Genomic DNA, 19,554 nt, shown 5'->3' on the forward strand with positions numbered 1-19,554 from the left:
CCAGAGGGCATGCATTTAAGGTGAGGGGCACGTTGTTTTTAAAAAACACAGTGGTGGCCGGCTGGAATGCACTTCCTGGGGTGGGGTAAAGACTGAAGAGACATTTAGATAGACACATGAATGTGAAGAAAATAGGATATGGATATTGTTCAGGCAAATTCCTTTCTTCCCCTTTGCCAGCAGTTCAGTAGGTCAACTGATTACTAATTTAATTGGTTCCACACTACATTGTGGGTTAAAGGGCCTGTTCCTGTGCTGTAATGGTTTACATTCTATATTCTACGTTATTCAAAATAAAAATTGCATTGGTATTTTGAAAACCAAGTAGAGGCTGGGTACCACATTCTGTCCTCACCTTCATATCACGTGTCTTGACAGAGTGGATGTGGAGAGGATGTTTTCTTTGGTGGGACATTCTAAGACAAGAGGACACAGCCACAGAATAGATGGCTATTCTTTTAGAATAGAGATGAGGAACTTCTTTAGCCAGAAAGTAGTGAATCTGGAATTCTTTGCTACAGGCTGCTGCAGAGACCAAAACTTTATGTATATTTAAGGCAGAGGTCAGGGCATGAAGGGATAAGGGGAGAAGGCAGGAGATTGGGACTGAGAGGAAAACTGATCAGCCATGATGAAATGGTGGAGCAGACTCGGTGGGCTGAATGGCCTAATTCTGATCCTATATCTTATGGTCTTTCTCACCCTCTCCTCAATTACTCTCCTGTGTATCTGTCCCACTGACACATTCCTGCACGTCAATCCTTCTGCAGATCACACTTCACTTCATACAAACACACACACACACACACACACACACACACACACACACACACACACACCCACCCACCCCAGATGTAAATGATGCTGCTGTGAATGATGTGATGTTGAAAAAAGCTGCAGTGATACTTCTGGGACACTTTGATGGTGAAGGAACACCAGTTGTATAAGCTCGTGTGGGTTTCATTTGACAACAGTGCCTCTGAAAAAGCAAAAGAAAATCTTCACCAATTATCTCACTGCACCTTGCCCACCTCACCTGAATGCCTTTCTGTGATGCCAACACCAAGAGAACTCGAGAAGGTAATACACACCATGATGCCTGAGGAAAATCAGGGAGAAAATATTTAGCAAAAACATGTATCTCAACTTTTATATTGATAGAAATAATTTTAGAGACAGGTAAATGGCACAGAAATTACCAGGAAAATTGATGAATGCAAGGCAGTGGATGTTGTCTACATGGATTTTAACAAAGTATTTGACAAGGTCCCATATAGGAGGCTGATCAGGAAAATTCAGGCACTCAGAATTCAAGATGAGGTAGTAGATTGGATTTGCCATTGGTTTTGTGGGAGAAGCCAGAGAGTGATAATAGATGGTTGTGTCTCTGATGCGTGGCTGTGACTAGTGGTGCAGGAATCAGTGCTGGGTCCATTGTTGTTTGTCATTTATATCAATGATCTGGATGATAATGTGGTTAACTGAATCAGCAAATTTGCAAATGACACCAAGATTGGGGATGTAGTGGACAATGAGGAAGGTTATCATGGCTTGCAGAGGGATATGGATCAGCTGGAAAAATGGGCTGAAAGATGACAGGAATAATTTAATGCAAACAAATGCAGTTTTCCACTTCGGTAGGACCAACCAATGTAGGGCTTACACACTGATGGCAGGGCACTGAGGAGTGTAGTAGAATAAAGGGATCTGAGAATACAGGTCCATACCTCATTGAAAGTGACATCAAAAGTAGATAGGGTCATAAAGAAAGCTTTTGGCAATTGGCCTTCATAAATCGTTGAGTACAGAAGATGCAATGTTATGTTGAACTTGTACAAGACATTGGTGAGGTCTAATTTGGGTTACTGTGTGCAGTTTTGGTCAACTACCTACAGGAAAGATGTAACTAATGCTGAAAAAGGTTGAAAGAGTGCAGAGGAAATTTACACGGATATTGACAGGTCTGGATGACCTGAGGCATAAGGAGGATTGAATAGGTTCAGACTGCATTCTTTAGAATGCAGAAGATTGAAAGGAAATTTGATAGAGATATATAAAATTATGAGGGGTATGAGTAAATCCAGGCAGGCTTTTTCCATTAAGGTTGGGTGGGTCATGGGCTAAGGGTAAATGGTGAGAAGTTTAAGGGGAACAAGGGGAATCTTCTTCACTCAGAGAGTTGTGAGAGTGTGGAATGAGCTGCCAGCACAAGTGGTGCATGAGAGTTCGATTTCAACATTTAAGAGAAGTTTGGATAAGTACATGGATAGTAAGCTTATGGACTTCAGTAGGACCAACAAGGGTAGGTCTTACACAGTAAGGCAGATTAAATGGTTTCAGCATGAACCAGATGGACTGAAGGCCCTGTTTCTGTGCAGTACTTCTCCATGACTCTGACTGCATGGGACAGATGCAGCGGTTTCTTTTTCTTGCTGGATCTCGATCAATGCCACGGTACAGTACAGACTGACTCAGTAGTGTCACTGTTAGCACAACACCTTACAGCACCCGTAATCACCTCCAGGTGCTCCCACATTTCAAAGATGTACAAGTTAGGGATAGTGAGTTGTGAACATGTCAGTGCTGGAGGTGTGGTGACACTTGTGAGCTGCCTCACTGATTTGATTTGATACAAACAACATTTTGATGCACATGCCACAATTAAAGCTGATGGCTTTATTTCATTTCAGGACAAGGAGTTGCCTATTTAGATGGCGTCAACGAGGAATTTCTTCTCTCAAGGAACTGTGAAGCTCTGGTCTACTCTACCCCAGGGAACTATGGAGGTAAGGCACTGAATATAATGAAGATGGAGACTAACAAATATTTGAAATACAAAGGAGATTGGGCAAAGAGGGTGTTATTGGCTTTGAGGCCATGATTGGATCAGCCTTGGGAGGTTTACAGGAATGAGGTCAATCTGCTAGCTGAGTGGTGTTGCAACAACACACTCAACATCAAGTAAGACCAAGGAACTGATTGGGGACTTCAGGAATGGGAAGTCAAGGGAACACACACCACTCCTCATTGAAGTATCAGGAGTAGAAAGGGCGAACAGTTTCAAGTTCCTAGGTGTTAACATCTCTGAGAATCTACTGTATCCTGGACTCGACACATTGATGCAATTACAAAGAAGGCATGCCAACAGCTAAATTTCATTAGGAGTTTGAGGAGGTTTGGTATGTTACCAAAGACTCTAGCAAATATCGACAGATGTACCGTGGAGAGCATTTTAACTGGTTGCATCACCATCTGGTAAGGAGGGGCCACTGCACAGGATTAGAAGATGCTGCGGAGGGTTGCAAACTCAGCCTGCTCCATCAGGGTCACTAGCCTTGACAATTGACAACTAAAGCAGCAGTGCAATATATAATATAAATTATAAGAAATATATTTCATATATTGCACTGATGCCACAAAACAATTTCATGAAACATATCAGTGATAATAAACCCAGTTCTGATTCCAACTCAAAAACACTTGTCAAAAAGGCAATGTTGTGGCGACCCATTTCCTGGCACATCCGAACCGGCTCACAATTAGATAGCCTACGGGGGTTTGCGAGCACAGAGCTTTGGAGCCTCTGCGCCACGGGGGGCAGGTTGAAGGAGGCTTAAAAGTGAGGCTGAGGATTTCGAATAAAGTTTTTTCCTTCGACTGCAGTTACCGACTCCGTGTCGTAATTTTAGCGCTGCGTGTAGCACACTGCTACAATTGGTGACCCCGACGGTCCAAACGATTTTTGGACCAGAAATGACTGACGCCGCCTCTGTTCATGCGGTTTCGTTGAAACTGCCGGGTTTCTGGACACAGCGACCGAACCTATGGTTCCAGCAAGCCGAAGCCCAATTCCACCTTCGCAGGATCACCTCAGAGGACACCCGCTACTACTACGTGGTGAGCTCCCTCGACCAGGACACAGCGGCCCAGGTCGCGGAGTTCGTACAGTCGCCCCCGGCAGACGGCAAGTACACGGAATTCAAAGCCCTGCTCCTCAGGACTTTCGGACTCTCACGGCGCGAGCGGGCTGCCCGTTTACTGCACCTAGATGGCTTGGGCGACAGACCTCCATCGGCTTTAATGAATGAGATGTTGTCTCTCGCCGATGGACACAAGCCCTCCCTCATGTTTGAGCAGGCATTCCTGGAGCAGCTGCCCGAGGACATACGCCTGCTGCTGTCCGACGCGGATTTCAGTGACCCCCGGAAGGTGGCAGCTCGGGTGGACTTGCTGTGGAACGCCAAAAAGGTGAGTGGGGCATCCATCGCACAGATCTCCCAGCCACGCTCCCAGCAGCAAACCAGTCCAGGCCTGGACGCAGAGCCCGCCAACCCCCGGCCCAATGAATACTGGTGCTTCTACCACCAGCGGTGGGGCGCAGAAGCCCGCCGTTGTCGCCCGCCCTGCAAGTTCCCGGGAAACGCCAGGGCCATCGGGATAGCCTCCTGTATGTGTGGGATAGAAGGTCGGGACGCCGGTTTTTGGTTGATACTGGGGCTGAAATCAGCGTTTTACCTCCGACGAGTTACGACACCCGCAGCAGGGCACCGGGTCCCCCCCTGAGGGCCGTGAATGGCAGCACAATAAGGACCTATGGCACCCGTCAGGTGCAGCTACTGTTCGGCTCCAGCCAGTTCACGTGGGACTTTACACTGGCCGCCGTAGCCCAACCGCTTCTGGGTGCGGATTTTTTGCGAGCTCACAGCCTCCTGGTCGACCTGCCCAGGAAGAGACTGGTACACGCCGAGACCTTTCAGATGTTCTCCCTGGGTGCAGCCCAGTTGCCAGCCCCTCACCTCAGCTCCATCACGCTGTCCGACAACGACTTCACCAGGGTCCTGGCGGATTTCCCATCGGTTCTGGCACCGCAGTTCACAGCGGCCATGCCCAGGCACAGCGTACAGCACCACATCCCGACCCAGGGACCACCCCTCCACGCCCGCGCTCGGCGGCTCCCCCCGGACAAGCTCTGACTGGCGAAGGAGGAGTTCCAGAGGATGGAGGAATTGGGGGTCATCCGGCGATCCGACAGCCCATGGGCCTCCCCCCTGCACATGGTGCCCAAAGCGACGGGAGGCTGGAGACCGTGCGGCAACTACCGCAGGCTGAACGAGGCTACCACACCGGACCGCTACCCTGTGCCGCACATTCAGGACTTTGCGGCAAACCTGCACGGCGCACGGATCTTCTCCAAGGTAGACCTCGTCCGAGGGTACCATCAAATCCCGATGCATCCTGACGACGTCCCCAAAACGGCTCTCATCACCCCGTTTGGCCTTTTCCTCCGCATGCCGTTCGCCCTGAAGAATGCCGCACAGACGTTCCAGCGGTTAATGGACGCGGTGGGATGGGACCTGGACTTCGCGTTCATCTATTTGGACGACATCCTCATAGCCAGCAGCAGTCGCCAGGAGCATCTGTCCCACCTCCGTCAACTCTGCGCCCGACTGAGTGAGTACGGTCTTACAATCAACCCCGCCAAATGCCAGTTCGGACTCGATACCATTGACTTCCTGGGCCACAGGATTACTAAAGACGGGGCAACCCCTCTGCCCGCTAAGGTAGATGCGGTCCGCCACTTTCCCCGACCCACCACGATCAAAGGCCTTCAGGAATTCGTAGGTATGGTCAATTTCTACCACCGCTTCCTCCCTTCAGCTGCCCGGATCATGCGCCCCCTGTTCGCCCTGATGTCGGGTCCAAGCAAGGACATTACCTGGGACGAGGAGTCCGCCGCCGCTTTCATTCAAACGGAGAAAGCTTTGGCGAGCGCCGCAATGCTAGTACATCCCAGAATGGACGCCCCTACCGCCCTCACAGTGGACGCATCTAACACGGCAGTCGGTGGGGTGCTGGAGCAACGCATCGCAGGTTGCTGGCAACCCCTGGCGTTTTTCAGCAAACACCTGCGGCCACCCGAGCTCAAGTACAGTGCTTTCGACCGGGAACTGTTGGCGCTCTACCTGGCAATCCGGCATTTCAGGTACTTCCCAGAAGGTCGGCCCTTCACCGCGTTCACGGACCACAAACCGCTTACCTTTGCGTTTACGAAAGCGTCCGACCCCTGGTCGTCCCGCCAGCAACGCCACCTGTCCTACATCTCTGAATACACGACGGATGTCCGGCACGTCTCGGGTAAGGACAATGTCGTAGCGGATGCGCTCTCTCGCCCTACCGTTCATGCCCTTTCCCAAGGGGTAGACTTTGAGGCACTGGCAGAGGCGCAGCAGGCGGATGAGGAGATTCCGAGTTACAGAACCGCAGTCTCCGGTTTGCAGCTCCAGGACCTCCCCGTAGGCCCGGGTGAGAGGACCCTACTCTGTGACGTCGCCACCGGCCAGCCCCGTCCCGTCGTCCCGACAGCCTGGCGGCGCCATGTTTTCGACTCCATTCATAACTTGGCGCATCCCTCCATCCGGACAACTGTCCGGATGGTTTCCAGCAGGTTCGTTTGGCACGGACTCCGCAAACAGGTCAGTGAATGGGCCAAAACGTGCATGCACTGCCAGACGGCCAAGGTGCAGCGGCACACCAAAGCCCCACCGCAGCAGTTCCATCCCGCCCACCGGCGTTTCGACCACATTCATGTGGATATCGTGGGCCCCCTGCCAGTGTCACGCGGAGCGCGGCACCTCCTGACTATCGTGGACCGGTTCACAAGATGGCCAGAGGCGGTCCCACTCACCGACACCACCTCCGAATCTTGCGCCCGAGCCCTGATCACCACCTGGATATCTCGCTTCGGTGTACTGGCCCACATTACCTCCGACAGAGGCGCCCAGTTCACCTCCAGCCTGTGGTCAGCTATGGCCAGCCTTTTGGGGACTCAGCTGCACCACACAACTGCCTACCACCCACAGTTGAACGGGCTAGTGGAGCGTTTCCACCGTCACCTGAAGTCAGCCCTCATGGCCCGCCTGCGAGGAGCCAACTGGGCGGACGAGCTTCCCTGGGTCCTACTCGGCATCCGCACAGAGCCCAAGGACGACCTGCACGCCTCGTCGGCCGAGTTGGTATACGGCACGCCCCTGGTCGTCCCCGGGGAGTTCCTACCAGCCCCACGGGGGCAAGAGGAAGATCCCGCAGCAGTCCTGGGCAGACTACGTGAGAAGCTCGGTAACCTGGCCCCCATACCCACTTCACAGCACGGGCAGAACCCGACCTGCATACCCAAAGACCTGCAGAACTGTAAGTTTGTGTTTGTACGAAGGGGCGGGCATCGGCCACCGCTGCAGCGGCCATACGAGGGGCCGTTTATGGTGCTCCGGAACAACGGGTCCACATTCGTGCTGGACGTTGGGGGGAAAGAGGAGGTTTTCACGGTGGACCGCCTCAAACCGGCCCATGTGGACCTGGCGCAACCGGCCGAGTTTCCGGCACCTCGGCGCAGAGGCCGACCTCCCAAGCAGGTTCTGGCCCAGACTGTGGACGTTAGGGGGTGTATCGCCGGTTCTGGGGGGGGTTATGTGGCGACCCATTTCCTGGCACATCCGAACCGGCTCACAATTAGATAGCCTACGGGGGTTTGCGAGCACAGAGCTTTGGAGCCTCTGTGCCATGGGGGGCAGGTTGAGGGAGGCTTAAAAGTGAGGCTGAGGATTTCGAATAAAGTTTTTTCCTTCGACTGCAGTTACCGACTCCGTGTCGTAATTTTAGCGCTGCGTGTAGCACACCGCTACAATGTCATGATAATCGTTGGGGATTTTAACATGAAAGTGAATTGGGAAAACCAGGTCAGTGCTGGAGCTTAAGAGAGAGAACTTGCAGACTGTTTAAGGGATGACTATTTAGATCAGTTTGTTGTTGAGCCCACTAGGGTATCGGCTGTGCTAGGATGGGTGTTGTGCAATGATCCAGAGGTGATAAGAGAGCTTAAGGCTAAGGAACCCTGAGGGAACAGTAATCACAATATGTTAGAGTTCACATTGAAATTTGAGAGGAAAAAATAAAATCCAATGTGTCGGTCTTCCAGTGGAATAAAGGAAATTACAATGGCATGAGAGGGAAACTGGCCAAGGTTGAGAGCATACAAGGAAGCCAGAGCTAGTTGGAAGATAGAGGATTGGGAAGCTTTTAAAAACTTGCAGAAGGAAACTAAAAGGTGAATTATGAAAGGAAACTGGTGACTAATATCAAAGAAAATACTAAAAAGTTTTTCCAGTATATAAAGTGTATATAAAGTATAAGTATATGTATATAAGTTTTTCCAGTATATAAGGGTAAAAGAGAGTCGAGGGTAGACATACAGCCAATACAAAATGACGTTGGAGATATTGAAATGAGAAATGCTGAGATGTCAGAGGAACTGAATGCGTATTTTGCATCAGTCTTCACAGCCGAAGACATCTGCAGTATACCGGTCATTCAAGAGTGTCAGGGAAGTGAAGTTTGTGCAGTGAAAATTAAGACTGAGAAGGTGCTCAGGAAGCTTAAGGGTCTGAGGGTGGACAAATCTCCTGGACCTGATGGAATGCACCCTCGGGTTCTGAAGGAAGTAGATGGAGAGATTGCAGAGGCATTAATTAACGATGATCTTTCAAGATTCCGGCATTATACTGGATAACTAGAAAATTGCAAAAGTTACTCCACTATGAGAAGGATGGGAGGCAGAAGAAAGGAAACTATAGACCTGCTAGACTGGCACCAGTGGTTGGGAAGTTGTTGGAATTGATTGTTAGGGATGAGGTTACAGAGTACCTGGGGGCGCATGACAAGATAGGCCAAAGCCAGCATGGTTTCCTGAAAGGAAAATCCTGCCTGACAAACCTACTGAAGAACGGAGGGTATGTGTGTTATGCGCAGCCTCGACCAGTACATCACCAAGGCCTGGACTGATGAGAACATCCTACAGCAATGGAGAAATGCAAACATCGTTGCCATTTATAAGAACAAGGGTGACAAGGCCATCTGCGGCAACAGAAGGGGCGTATCACTCCTTTCTGTTGCTGGAAAGGCCCTGGCTAAGGTGATGCTTCAGAGGCTCATCAGCAACATCACCGAGTCAATGCTGCCTGAATCACAGTGTGGATTTAGGAAGAACAGGAGCACGATCGACATGATCTTCACAGCCCGGCAGCTTCAGGAAAAGTGCCGGGAGCAACATCAGGACCTGTTTATGGCCTTAGTCAACCTCTCCAAAGCATTCGACACTGCAAAGAGAGCTCAGGTTTGGCTGTCCAAATAAATTTGTTAACATTCTCAGCCAGTTCCATGATGGGATGACTGAGCCCTTCCTTGTAAGCACAGGGGTGTGTGCTAACACCAGTGCTCTTTAACATCGTCGTCCTGTGTGTTACCAAGCTTCTCCACAACGAGATTGAAGACAGCAGCAGTGTGGCAGTGGACGTCAGATTAGATGGCAACCTCTTTAACATCAGGAGGCTCCACGCAACCACCAAACTCCATAGAGAGCGGATCCTGGAGCTGCAGTATGCAGATGACTGTGCTCTTGTGCCCCATACTCCGGAGGATCTGCAGAATCCTTGCTGTGGCGGTGAGAGCGTACAGCAGGATGGAGCTGACTGTCAATACCACCAAGACAGAAGTGGTTTGCCAATGAAGTACCAGTGTCCCACCCACCCTACCTGCCTTCACTATTGGTGATGAAAAGATGTCAGTAGTGCCATCTTTCACATATCTGGGGAGCATTCTCTCTGAGGATAGCGACGTTGACAACGACATCCAGGGCTGCATTAAAGAGGCATCAGCTACCTCTGGGAGACTTCGGCATAGAGTCTTTCAGAGCAGAAGTCTTTGCTCCTCCACAAAGGTCACTGTACACCAAGCGGTCTGTGTCACCACCCTCCTTTATGGCTGTGAAGCTTGGGTAACCTACAGCCGTCACATCAAGTCCTTGGTGTGAGCGGGTGCCTCACACTGAAATACTTGTAAAGACCAACTGCAGAAGTATTGAGGCCATGATCACCCAGCATCAGCTGCAGTGGCTGGGGCACGTGATAATGATGCCCCCATGTTGGCTACCCTGCAGAGTGTTATATGGCCAGCTACATCAAGGTCGACGCTCAGCTGGAGGGCCAAAGAAGTGCCATAAGGATTAGATGAAGAATACTTTAAGGAAGTGTAAGATCAGGCCCGAGGACCTGGAGGATGTTGCTGCTGACCGTAACACTTGGTGACAGCTGTGTAGGGATGGGGTTCATATACTGGATATGGAAAGAACAACCAGAACACAGCAGAAGAGAGCCAGGAGAAATGCAGCCATGGTTGCCATCACTACCACATATACATGTTCCACCTGCAATAGAACTTGTGGGTCCAGGATAGGACTGCATAGTCATCAAAGATCTCACCGAGTGGACGTTGTCATTGGATTCCGATGGACAACCGAAGAAGAATTCTTTGAGGAAATTACAAACAAGGTAGACAAAGGAGATGCAAAGGCCCTTGACAAAGAGCTGCACATGAGGCTGCTTAGCAAGATAAGAGCCCATAGAATTACAGGGAAGTTAGTGGCTGGTAGGCAGAAAACAGAAAGTGGGAATAAAGGGATCCTATTCTGGCTGGCTGCCAGTTACCAGTGGAGTTCCACAGGGGTCGGTGTTGGGACTGATAGTTTTTATGATATACTCCAATGATTTGGACTACAGTATTAATGGATTTGTGGCTAAATTTACCGATCATACTAAGATAGGTGGAGGAGCGGGTAGTGTTGAAGAAACAAAGAGCCTGCAGAGAGACTTAGATAATTTTGGGGAATGGGCAAAGAAGTGGCAAATGAAATACAATGCTGGAAAGTGTATGGTCATGTACTTTGGTGGAAGAAATAAACGGGTAGACTATTATTTAGATGGGGAGAGAATTCAGAATGCAGAGATGCAAAGGGACTTGGAAGTCCTTGTGCAAGATACTCTAAAGGTTAACTTCCAGGTTGAGTCAGTTGTGAAGAAGGCAAATGCATTGTTGGCATTTATTTCTAGAGGTATAGAATATAAGAGCAGGGAAGTGGTATTGAGGCTCTATAAGGCACTCGTGAGACCATACTTGGAATATTGTGTGCAGTTTTGGGCTCCTTATTTAAGAAAGGATATACTGACATTGGAGAGGATTCAGAGAAGATTCACAAGAATGATTCCAGGAATGAAAGGGTTACTATCTGAGGAACGTCTGGCAGCTCTCGGGCCGCATTCGCTGGAGTTCAGGAGAATGAGGGGAAATCTCAGAAAAGTTCTGAATGTTAAAAGGCCTGAAGAGATTAGATATGGTGAAGTTATTTCCCATGGTAGGGGATTCTAGGACAAGAAGCGACAATTTCAGAATTGAAGGACGCCCTTTTAGAACTGAGATGTGGAGAAATTACTTTAGTCAGAGGGTGGTAAATCTGTGGAATTTGTTGCAACGAGCAGCTATGGAGGCCAAGTGATTGGGTGTATTTAAGACAGAGAGAGATAGGTTCTTGATTAGCTAGGGCATCAAAGCAGGGAAGTGGGGATGGCTGGAATAATTGGATCAGCCCATGATTGAATGGCAGAGCAGACTCGATGGGCCAAATAGCCTACTTCTGCTCCTACATCTTATGGTCTTAAAGAAGAGGCCATAGGCCTCTAGAGCTCAGCCTAGATCTGCCCAATTTCCCATGGAGGCTACTGACCACCCAGCCCATCGTACAAGCAGGTTAACCAGTGCAACCCTACCTGCATGATTAAGGAGGTGCCATGTCCCATGCCTCCCTCCTTGGACTGCAGCTGCCTGTGAGAGAAGTTCAGGCCATCAGCAGAGGCGCTCACCATGTTTACCAGGCCACCGTGGATCACAGCAAAGTAGGTGAGATTCTTGTGTGTGATGGGCAACACGCTGAGGTTGTTATAAAGGGCAGATGCACTGCTCTTAATCTGTATACCTTTCTCCTTCTTGTACATCCTACAACAACAAAAAAGAATTCTCCTTGGGTTAGGAAGTTATGGGTATGCTATTTCAATGGCAGAAGTGTGGGCTATCCAGCACATCCTCCACACATATTCACTACTAGCTGGTCTAATGTTGGCACTTTTCTTCCCTCATTTCTTCATGATAAACCCTGACTGCTCTTACAGTCATCTCAATAGACAGGGACACACAAGGAGGGTATCCGACGCCCAGAGTCTGACATCTCAACTCGTCTGTGCTCAGCCTTCCCCAAGACAAGAAAATCAAAAGCCATGCAGATACTGGAAACAAAAGAAAATGTTGAATATACTCAGCAAGTCAAGTAGCTTCTGGGGAGTTAACCACATCTTCTGTCAAAAGTATGATACAGATGATTTGCAGATATGGGCAGGGAATTGGAAGATGGAGTTTAACTGGCCAAATGTGAAGTGTTGCACCTTGGTAGGTAAAATGTAAAGAAACAGTACATTGTTATGGGCAAAACCCTCAACAGTGTTGATGAGCAGTGGGATCTTGGGCTCTATGTTCCAAGCTCCCTGAAAATGGCTACACAGGTTGATAGGATGATTAAGAAACATGTTTGCTTTTTGAGTTCAAAAGTCAGGAAATTATGTTGCAGCTTTATAAAGCTCTTTGGGCCACATCTTATGTATTTAATACAGTTCTGCTCACCTCTTCATAGGAAGGATGCCAAGATTTTGGAGAGGGTGCAGAAGAGGTTGCCTGGATTAGAGGGCATATGCTATAACGAGTGGTTAGACAAACTTGGGTTATTTTCTCTGGAGCAATGGAGACTGAGGGGAGATCTGAGAGGGGTTTATAAAATTATGGGAGGCATACATAGAGTAGACAAACAATACCTTTTCCCAGGATTGAAATGTCTAATACCAGAGAGCAAGCATTTGAAATGAGAGGGGTAATTTCAAAGGAAATGCCATTTGATTACTAATCTAATTGGTTTGGCCCAACACTGTGTGCTGAAGGGCCTGGTCCTGTGCTACACTGTTCTATGTTCCACAAGTATGCATCACGTTTCAATATCAATTAAGCTAACATCATTTTGTAGCATGTATAACCTAGACTGGCTCAACATTATGGGCAAATTCCCTTACACTTGCCATTCACCAGAATTCTTCTATTTATTTATCAATTTTCTTGAACTGAAATCTACAATTAAATCAACATTTAACATTCAATATTCCAAAAAATTTTCTTAATCCCAAAGATAAAAGAAAAAAAAACCGCCATATACAGCGGCCATCATCGGAGTGGACTGAGGCAGAGTGGGTCGGCTTTGGCTCAATCAGGCTTCGGCGAGAACAGGCAGAGGCGAGGTTTGAACGGGGCACAACTGCGCAAGTGCGTGAAAGTCGGCCTCTGAGATCAGCAGGGAAATTTAAAAAGCGACCTGAGATTTTCTTCAATACTTTAGTAGTAAAAGAAATGTGAGGAAGTTAAGTGTATTAGGAATAATAGTGGGGTGATAGGTTATGCAGAGGACACAGGACATAGTGGATACTCTTAACTCATATTTTGCTGGTCACCTGCGAAGATGTTAGCAATATGTCACTAACGATAGAGAAAAATATGGTTGCTTTAAGTGACTTAGGTATACAGTATTAGAAAGTGAGATCCTGTTTCCACTGAAAAAGCTGTAAATTATTGAATCTCCAGTGCCAGACAACGTACATCAAAAGGTACTTAAAGAAGTCTGTGTTTACATATACAAACCCCTAACATTTATTTTTCAAAAGTCAGTGAAGACTGGTGAAATCACTAAGGACTGGAAATGTGGTAATGTTGCCCAGGTATAAGAAGGGTGACTGCACTGACCCTGGTAACTATAGACCAGTAAGCTTAATGTGTATCATAGGTAAGATAATGGAAACATTCATACAGATTGAGATGAAAAAGCAGCTGATAAGAACAGGCATGTTAGCAGAAAGCCAGCATGGGTTCAGAAAGAGGAAATCATGTTTTTACTAATATGCTGGGTTTCTATGATGAGGCAACTAAAATTTAGAACAATAGAGCAGTTGATATAATTTACTTGAACTTTCAAAAGGCTTTTGACAAGGTACCCCACAAGAAGTTAATAATCAAATTACAGGAGGTAGGGATTCAGGGTAAGGTGTGCAAATGTGAGGAGAATTGGCTCAAAAACGGAAAATAACGAGTTATGATGAGAGGATCATTTTCACGCCTTGAAGATGTTAAAAGTGGGGTTCTGCAGGGATCAGTTTTGGGGACGCTTCTGTTTTTAATTTACATTAATGATTTGGATAAACACATAATGAATAAACTAGTTAAGTTTGCAGATAACATAAAATTAGGGGGGAGGGGGAGCGGGCTAACAACAACCAGGCGGTAGAATCAATACAGTTAGATCTAAACAAAATTCAGATATGACAGATAAATGACAGATGAAATTTAATGAAAGTAAATATACAATATTACATATAGGAAGTAGAAATAGTAGATATAAATATACAGTGGCGGGGGGTCTTGAGTTAGAAATTGCAGCTAATAAGAAGGACCTGGGTGACCTGGTAGACTCATCACTATCAACATCTACACAATGCACAGCAGCAATCAGGAAGGCCTATATAATGTGCTCAGTAGAGTTCAAGTCCAGAGACATTCTCCTTAAGCTATATAATGTGCTTGTGAGGCCACAACTTGAGTACTGTGTACAATTTTGGTCTCTATATTTTGTGAGAGATGTGAACATAGAACAATACAGCACTGTACAGGCCCTTCAGCCCACAATGTTGTGCTGACCCTTAAGCCCTCCCTCCCATATAACCCCCCACCTTAAATTCCTCCAGGAGGCACTGGAGGGAATTCAGAGAAGGTCAATGAGACTCATTTTAGGTCTGCAGGGCAAGAGCTATGAAGAAAGACTGAAAGAATTAAATCATTTTAGCCTAAGTAGGTGTAGAATGAGAGAAGACATTATAGAAGGGGACAAATAAGGTGGATACCAGCTGCTGCTTCATCATCAAGGACACAGGGCCATAGATGGAGACTGGTTAAAGGGAGATTTCAGACCAACATCAGGGAGCATTTCTATACAGAGCGGGTTGTGGCCACATGGAACAAGCTACCTAGTTGTGTAGTTAAGAGTAGTACCTTAGAGGTTTTCAAATATAAATTCAATAGTTATTTCAACACACCATGTGAATAGGAATTTGGCAAGTTTTGTTGGGCTGAATGGCCTGCTCTTGTCAAAAACTTTCTAACATTAGGCTCCCCAGCTACCCTGCCACACACTATTTTGTATATTTCATGGGCACTTCAAGCAGTAGGCTGATCAGCACCTCCAGCCACTAACCCATCCAACCATCACTACTTTATAATTTCCTGTTACTGTCACCTCATGCCTAGCAGCACTTCATGGAAATACAATCTAAGTATACTGTATAAGCTATCTTATGTATTTATATTTATTGTATTTTTATTATTATTGTGTTCTTTATCTTTAATGTTTATTGGTGCTGCATCATTTGTGGAGTAACAATTACTTTCTTCTCCTTTACTTGTGTATGGGAAATGACATTAAAGAATCTTGAATCTCTTATTCTTCTAAGTTCAACACCATATAGATACTTTCTCCTCAAATAGTAAACTTGCCATATCAGGAATCAATTTTGGTGACTTCCCGGCATTTCAACTTTTATTTTTAGCCTTCTGGCAGTAAGAATAACCCTGTATGCATTGTTCACATCTGGTCTGTGTGATTGGATTAAGATACCCCTACTTTTTACTCAAACCCTCTTGCAATACAAATTTTTGTCCCAACGTCCTTTCTAATATCCTGCAGAACCCGTTTGTCAATGATTTAGATGTCAATAATTTAAAGGAATGTCAATGTTTGTCAATGATTTAAAGGAAATTCGGCTCTCTGTAAAAACTAGCACAGATCAATCTCGCCTTTTAAAAAATGTCGTTCACATTTGACTAAAATGGACATCCTCACACCCGAGTCTTTGCCCATTCACTTACCCTGTATTCTTCAAAATACCCTCAGCATCCCCCACCAGCTTACAGCACCGCTCAGCTTCGAATCATCTCAAAAACAGATTACATTATAGCAAAGAAAGCATAACAATGCCTTTACTTGCTTGGGAGGCAAAGAAAATCCAGCACATCCTCAATGCTTCTCATCAATTTTGTTCGTAACAGATGCAGCATAGAAAGAATCCTATCCTGACTTGGTATGACAACTGTTCTGTCCAAGAAACTGCAGAGTTGTGAACAAAGCCACGTCCACCTTGTAGACCAACCTCCCATCCACAGAGACTGCCCATACTACCCACTGCATCGGGAAGTCAGCCAGCATGGACACCAGGCTCAGGGATAGTTTCGATCCAGCTGTTACCCGATTCTTGAACCATTTACAAGCTGAAAATGAACTCTTGATCTCTCACTCTACCTTGTCATGGCCTTTACACCTTATTCGTCCATCTCTAACTGCAGTTCTTATGGTTCCTCAAGGTTGTTATAGCCCAGGAGAGAGGAGGGAGAGGGGTAGTGGGGTTAAGCTCCCACTATCTATTAAATGCTCCCAATGCTGTGTGGCTCAAATAGCCACTGACAACCAAGTCCTGATCTTGGTTTTCAAGTGTGATTTAGCTAGTGAGCTGACAGAACCATTTCTAGTGATAGGAGAAGGGCAAAGGTGGGTTACTGACACCTTAAAACCAGTCACTTTGGGCTGATGGGGCTTATCAGTCATGGTTGGCAGCTCATCTACAAGGAAAATTCTGATCTTAAACCTTTGTTGTGTTGTTATATATAACACACACACACACCCAACCACACAGACAGACAGACAGACAGACAGACAGACACACACACACACACACACACACACACACACACCTCCTCCACCCCCCCCCCCCCAGTGGACCAGAAGGACCTGCTCCACCCTGTAGCTATAAATAAAATGAAAAACATAACAAACCAGTTACCTTGGTACAGGCAAACGAATATTACTGTAGAGTCTGAAATCTGAAACAGAAGCAGAAAATGCTGGAAGAACCTAGCCAATTAAGCAGCATCCGTGGACAGACCAAGCCACACATCAGGTTAAACATACTTCATGTGTTCTGCTGCTTAGGGTCACGAAATATATGTCAAATGTGATACAACACCTGTAAGTACTGGTGACCTTCAGCAAGTGCAGTCACACCTGCGGAGAAACAGAGAAAATATTTAGAATGTGAAGGTAAGAAAACATGTTTGTGCTGCAGAGAGCAGAATGGGTGGTGGGAGCAGACATAATATCACACACAAAGAGTTGGGGGCACTCAGCAAGTCTGGCAGCGTGGAAATGAATAAACAGTCAATGCTTCAAGCCAAGAGCCTTCATCGGGCTTGCAAATGAATAGGGAAGATGCCGGAATAAGAACTTAGGGAGGTGGAAGGCATACAAGCTGGCAAGTGAGAGGTGTGACCAGGTAAGAGGAACGTAGGTGGCTGGGGGAGGCAGGGATGAAGTACGAAGCTGGGAGGTGATTGGTGGAAAAGCAGCAGGGTTGAATAAGAATGAATCTGATAGGAGAGGAGAATGGACCATGGGAGATAGGGAAGGAGGAGAGGAACCAGACGGACAGATGGACAAAGCAGCCACAGAGATTTCCTGTGGAAAGCAGGTAGTGGGGGGAGGGAAGGTAAAGATATATTTGGTGTTCGGATCCCATTGAAGATGGCTGGACTTGGGTAGAATGGTGCGCTGAATGTAGAGGCTCATGGGGAGGTAGATGTCTATGGTTGTCCAGAGACCAGGTTACCTGGATGACATGGAGACACGTTTGTTCAAAAGCCAAAAGAGAACAGAATCGAACAAGGCTGAGCAAGGTTTGATTCTCCAGGAGCCTCGGGCTCACTGCCGGCTTGCTAACTGCCCCACCACCTGCGGTCCGGTTAACCATCTCCCCCTCTACTCCATCATCCCTCCAAACCACGCACCTCCCTCCCGACGCCTACCACCACTCCTCACTCGAACTCATGCCCCTGTAATCCGTCCATCTCACTGCCCTTTAACACAGAATCACTCTCCAATTCCACCCCACTCCGGAGGCCTCACTCACCGCCTCCATGGTGACCGACACCGCCGCCGGAACGTCCGTCCGACGTCAGACCAGCGTGCTGACGTCATGGGGCCCGGGCGGAGCCTGTTGCCCAGAGACGGCGGGCGGACGCGGTCCTGAGCCGAGCCCCGGGTGAGAGAGGACGGGAGGCCGACGAGCGAGGTGGGTGGGCGGGGAAGGAGAGGGCGAGACCCCCACCTTCCCTCAGAGTGAGGAGATCCCTGAGTTTTACCCTCCCGAGGAAAGGGGGTTTCCCGCGGTCTATCTCTTTCTCTTGCCCTTCGCGAGGAGACCCCCTCAATCTGTCCCCCGAGTGAAGAGATCCCTCGGTCTCTCCCCCAAGAGTGAGGAGTCCCCCTCAATCTGTCCCCCGAGTGAAGAGATCCCTCGGTCTCTCCCCCAAGAGTGAGGAGTCCCCCTCAATCTGTCCCCCGAGTGAAGAGATCCCTCGGTCTCTCCCCCAAGAGTGAGGAGTCCCCCTCAATCTGTCCCCCGAGTGGAGATCCCTCGGTCTCTCCCCCAAGAGTGAGGAGTCCCCCTCAATCTGTCCCCCAAGAGTGAAGAGATCCCTCGGTCTCTCCCCCAAGAGTGAGGAGTCCCCCTCAATCTGTCCCCCAAGAGTGAAGAGATCCCTCGGTCTCTCCCCCAAGAGTGAGGAGACCCCCTCAATCTGTCCCCCAAGAGTGAAGAGATCCCTCGGTCTCTCCCCCAAGAGTGAGGAGTCCCCCTCAATCTGTCCCCCAAGAGTGAAGAGATCCCTCGGTCTCTCCCCCAAGAGTGAGGAGTCCCCCTCAATCTGTCCCCCGAGTGAAGAGATCCCTCGGTCTCTCCCCCAAGAGTGAGGAGTCCCCCTCAATCTGTCCCCCGAGTGGAGATCCCTCGGTCTCTCCCCCAAGAGTGAGGAGTCCCCCTCAATCTGTCCCCCGAGTGAAGAGATCCCTCGGTCTCTCCCCCAAGAGTGAGGAGTCCCCCTCAATCTGTCCCCCGAGTGAAGAGATCCCTCGGTCTCTCCCCCAAGAGTGAGGAGTCCCCCTCAATCTGTCCCCCGAGTGAAGAGATCCCTCGGTCTCTCCCCCAAGAGTGAGGAGTCCCCCTCAATCTGTCCCCCCCCGAGTGAAGAGATCCCTCGGTCTCTCCCCCAAGAGTGAGGAGTCCCCCTCAATCTGCCCCCCCCCGAGTGAAGAGATCCCTCGGTCTCTCCCCCAAGAGTGAGGAGTCCCCCTCAATCTGTCCCCCGAGTGAAGAGATCCCTCGGTCTCTCCCCCAAGAGTGAGGAGTCCCCCTCAATCTGTCCCCCGAGTGAAGAGATCCCTCGGTCTCTCCCCCGAGTGAGGAGTCCCCCTCAATCTGTCCCCCAAGTGGAGATCCCTCGGTCTCTCCCCCAAGAGTGAGGAGTCCCCCGAGTGAAGAGATCCCTCGGTCTCTCCCCCAAGAGTGAGGAGTCCCCCTCAATCTGTCCCCCGAGTGAAGAGATCCCTCGGTCTCTCCCCCAAGAGTGAGGAGTCCCCCTCAATCTGTCCCCCGAGTGAAGAGATCCCTCGGTCTCTCCCCCAAGAGTGAGGAGTCCCCCTCAATC

General features: G+C 48.5%; 2 protein-coding genes across 4 annotated transcripts in view; one reads left to right on the top strand and one right to left on the bottom strand.

Moving 5' to 3' along the window:
* The window catches only part of wdr54 (WD repeat domain 54), a 49,628-nt gene extending 31,576 nt beyond the window's left edge, over nucleotides 1–18,052 (bottom strand). The window contains exons 1-5 of one of the 3 annotated variants that reach the window (XM_059965901.1): nucleotides 17,979–18,024; nucleotides 17,040–17,077; nucleotides 16,857–16,896; nucleotides 11,652–11,877; nucleotides 1,037–1,099 (exon numbers count right to left, since the gene is read on the bottom strand). In XM_059965901.1, coding sequence (XP_059821884.1) covers nucleotides 1,037–1,099; nucleotides 11,652–11,876 — 288 coding nt within the window. In that variant the 5' untranslated portion in view covers nucleotide 11,877; nucleotides 16,857–16,896; nucleotides 17,040–17,077; nucleotides 17,979–18,024. Of the gene's footprint in view, nucleotides 1–1,036; nucleotides 1,100–11,651; nucleotides 11,878–16,856; nucleotides 17,078–17,978 lie in introns of all 3 variants that reach the window. The other 2 variants (XM_059965900.1, XM_059965902.1) reach the window with 2 other exon arrangements.
* The window catches only part of LOC132392007 (uncharacterized protein C2orf81), a 29,032-nt gene continuing 27,111 nt past the window's right edge, over nucleotides 17,634–19,554 (top strand). The window contains exon 1 of the mRNA XM_059965898.1: nucleotides 17,634–17,745. Within this exon, the coding sequence (XP_059821881.1) occupies nucleotides 17,649–17,745 (97 nt within the window). The 5' untranslated portion in view covers nucleotides 17,634–17,648. The remainder of the gene's footprint in view (nucleotides 17,746–19,554) is intronic.

Source organism: Hypanus sabinus, chromosome 3, assembly GCF_030144855.1.
Source record: "Hypanus sabinus isolate sHypSab1 chromosome 3, sHypSab1.hap1, whole genome shotgun sequence".
Classification (NCBI taxonomy): Eukaryota; Metazoa; Chordata; class Chondrichthyes; order Myliobatiformes; family Dasyatidae; genus Hypanus; species Hypanus sabinus.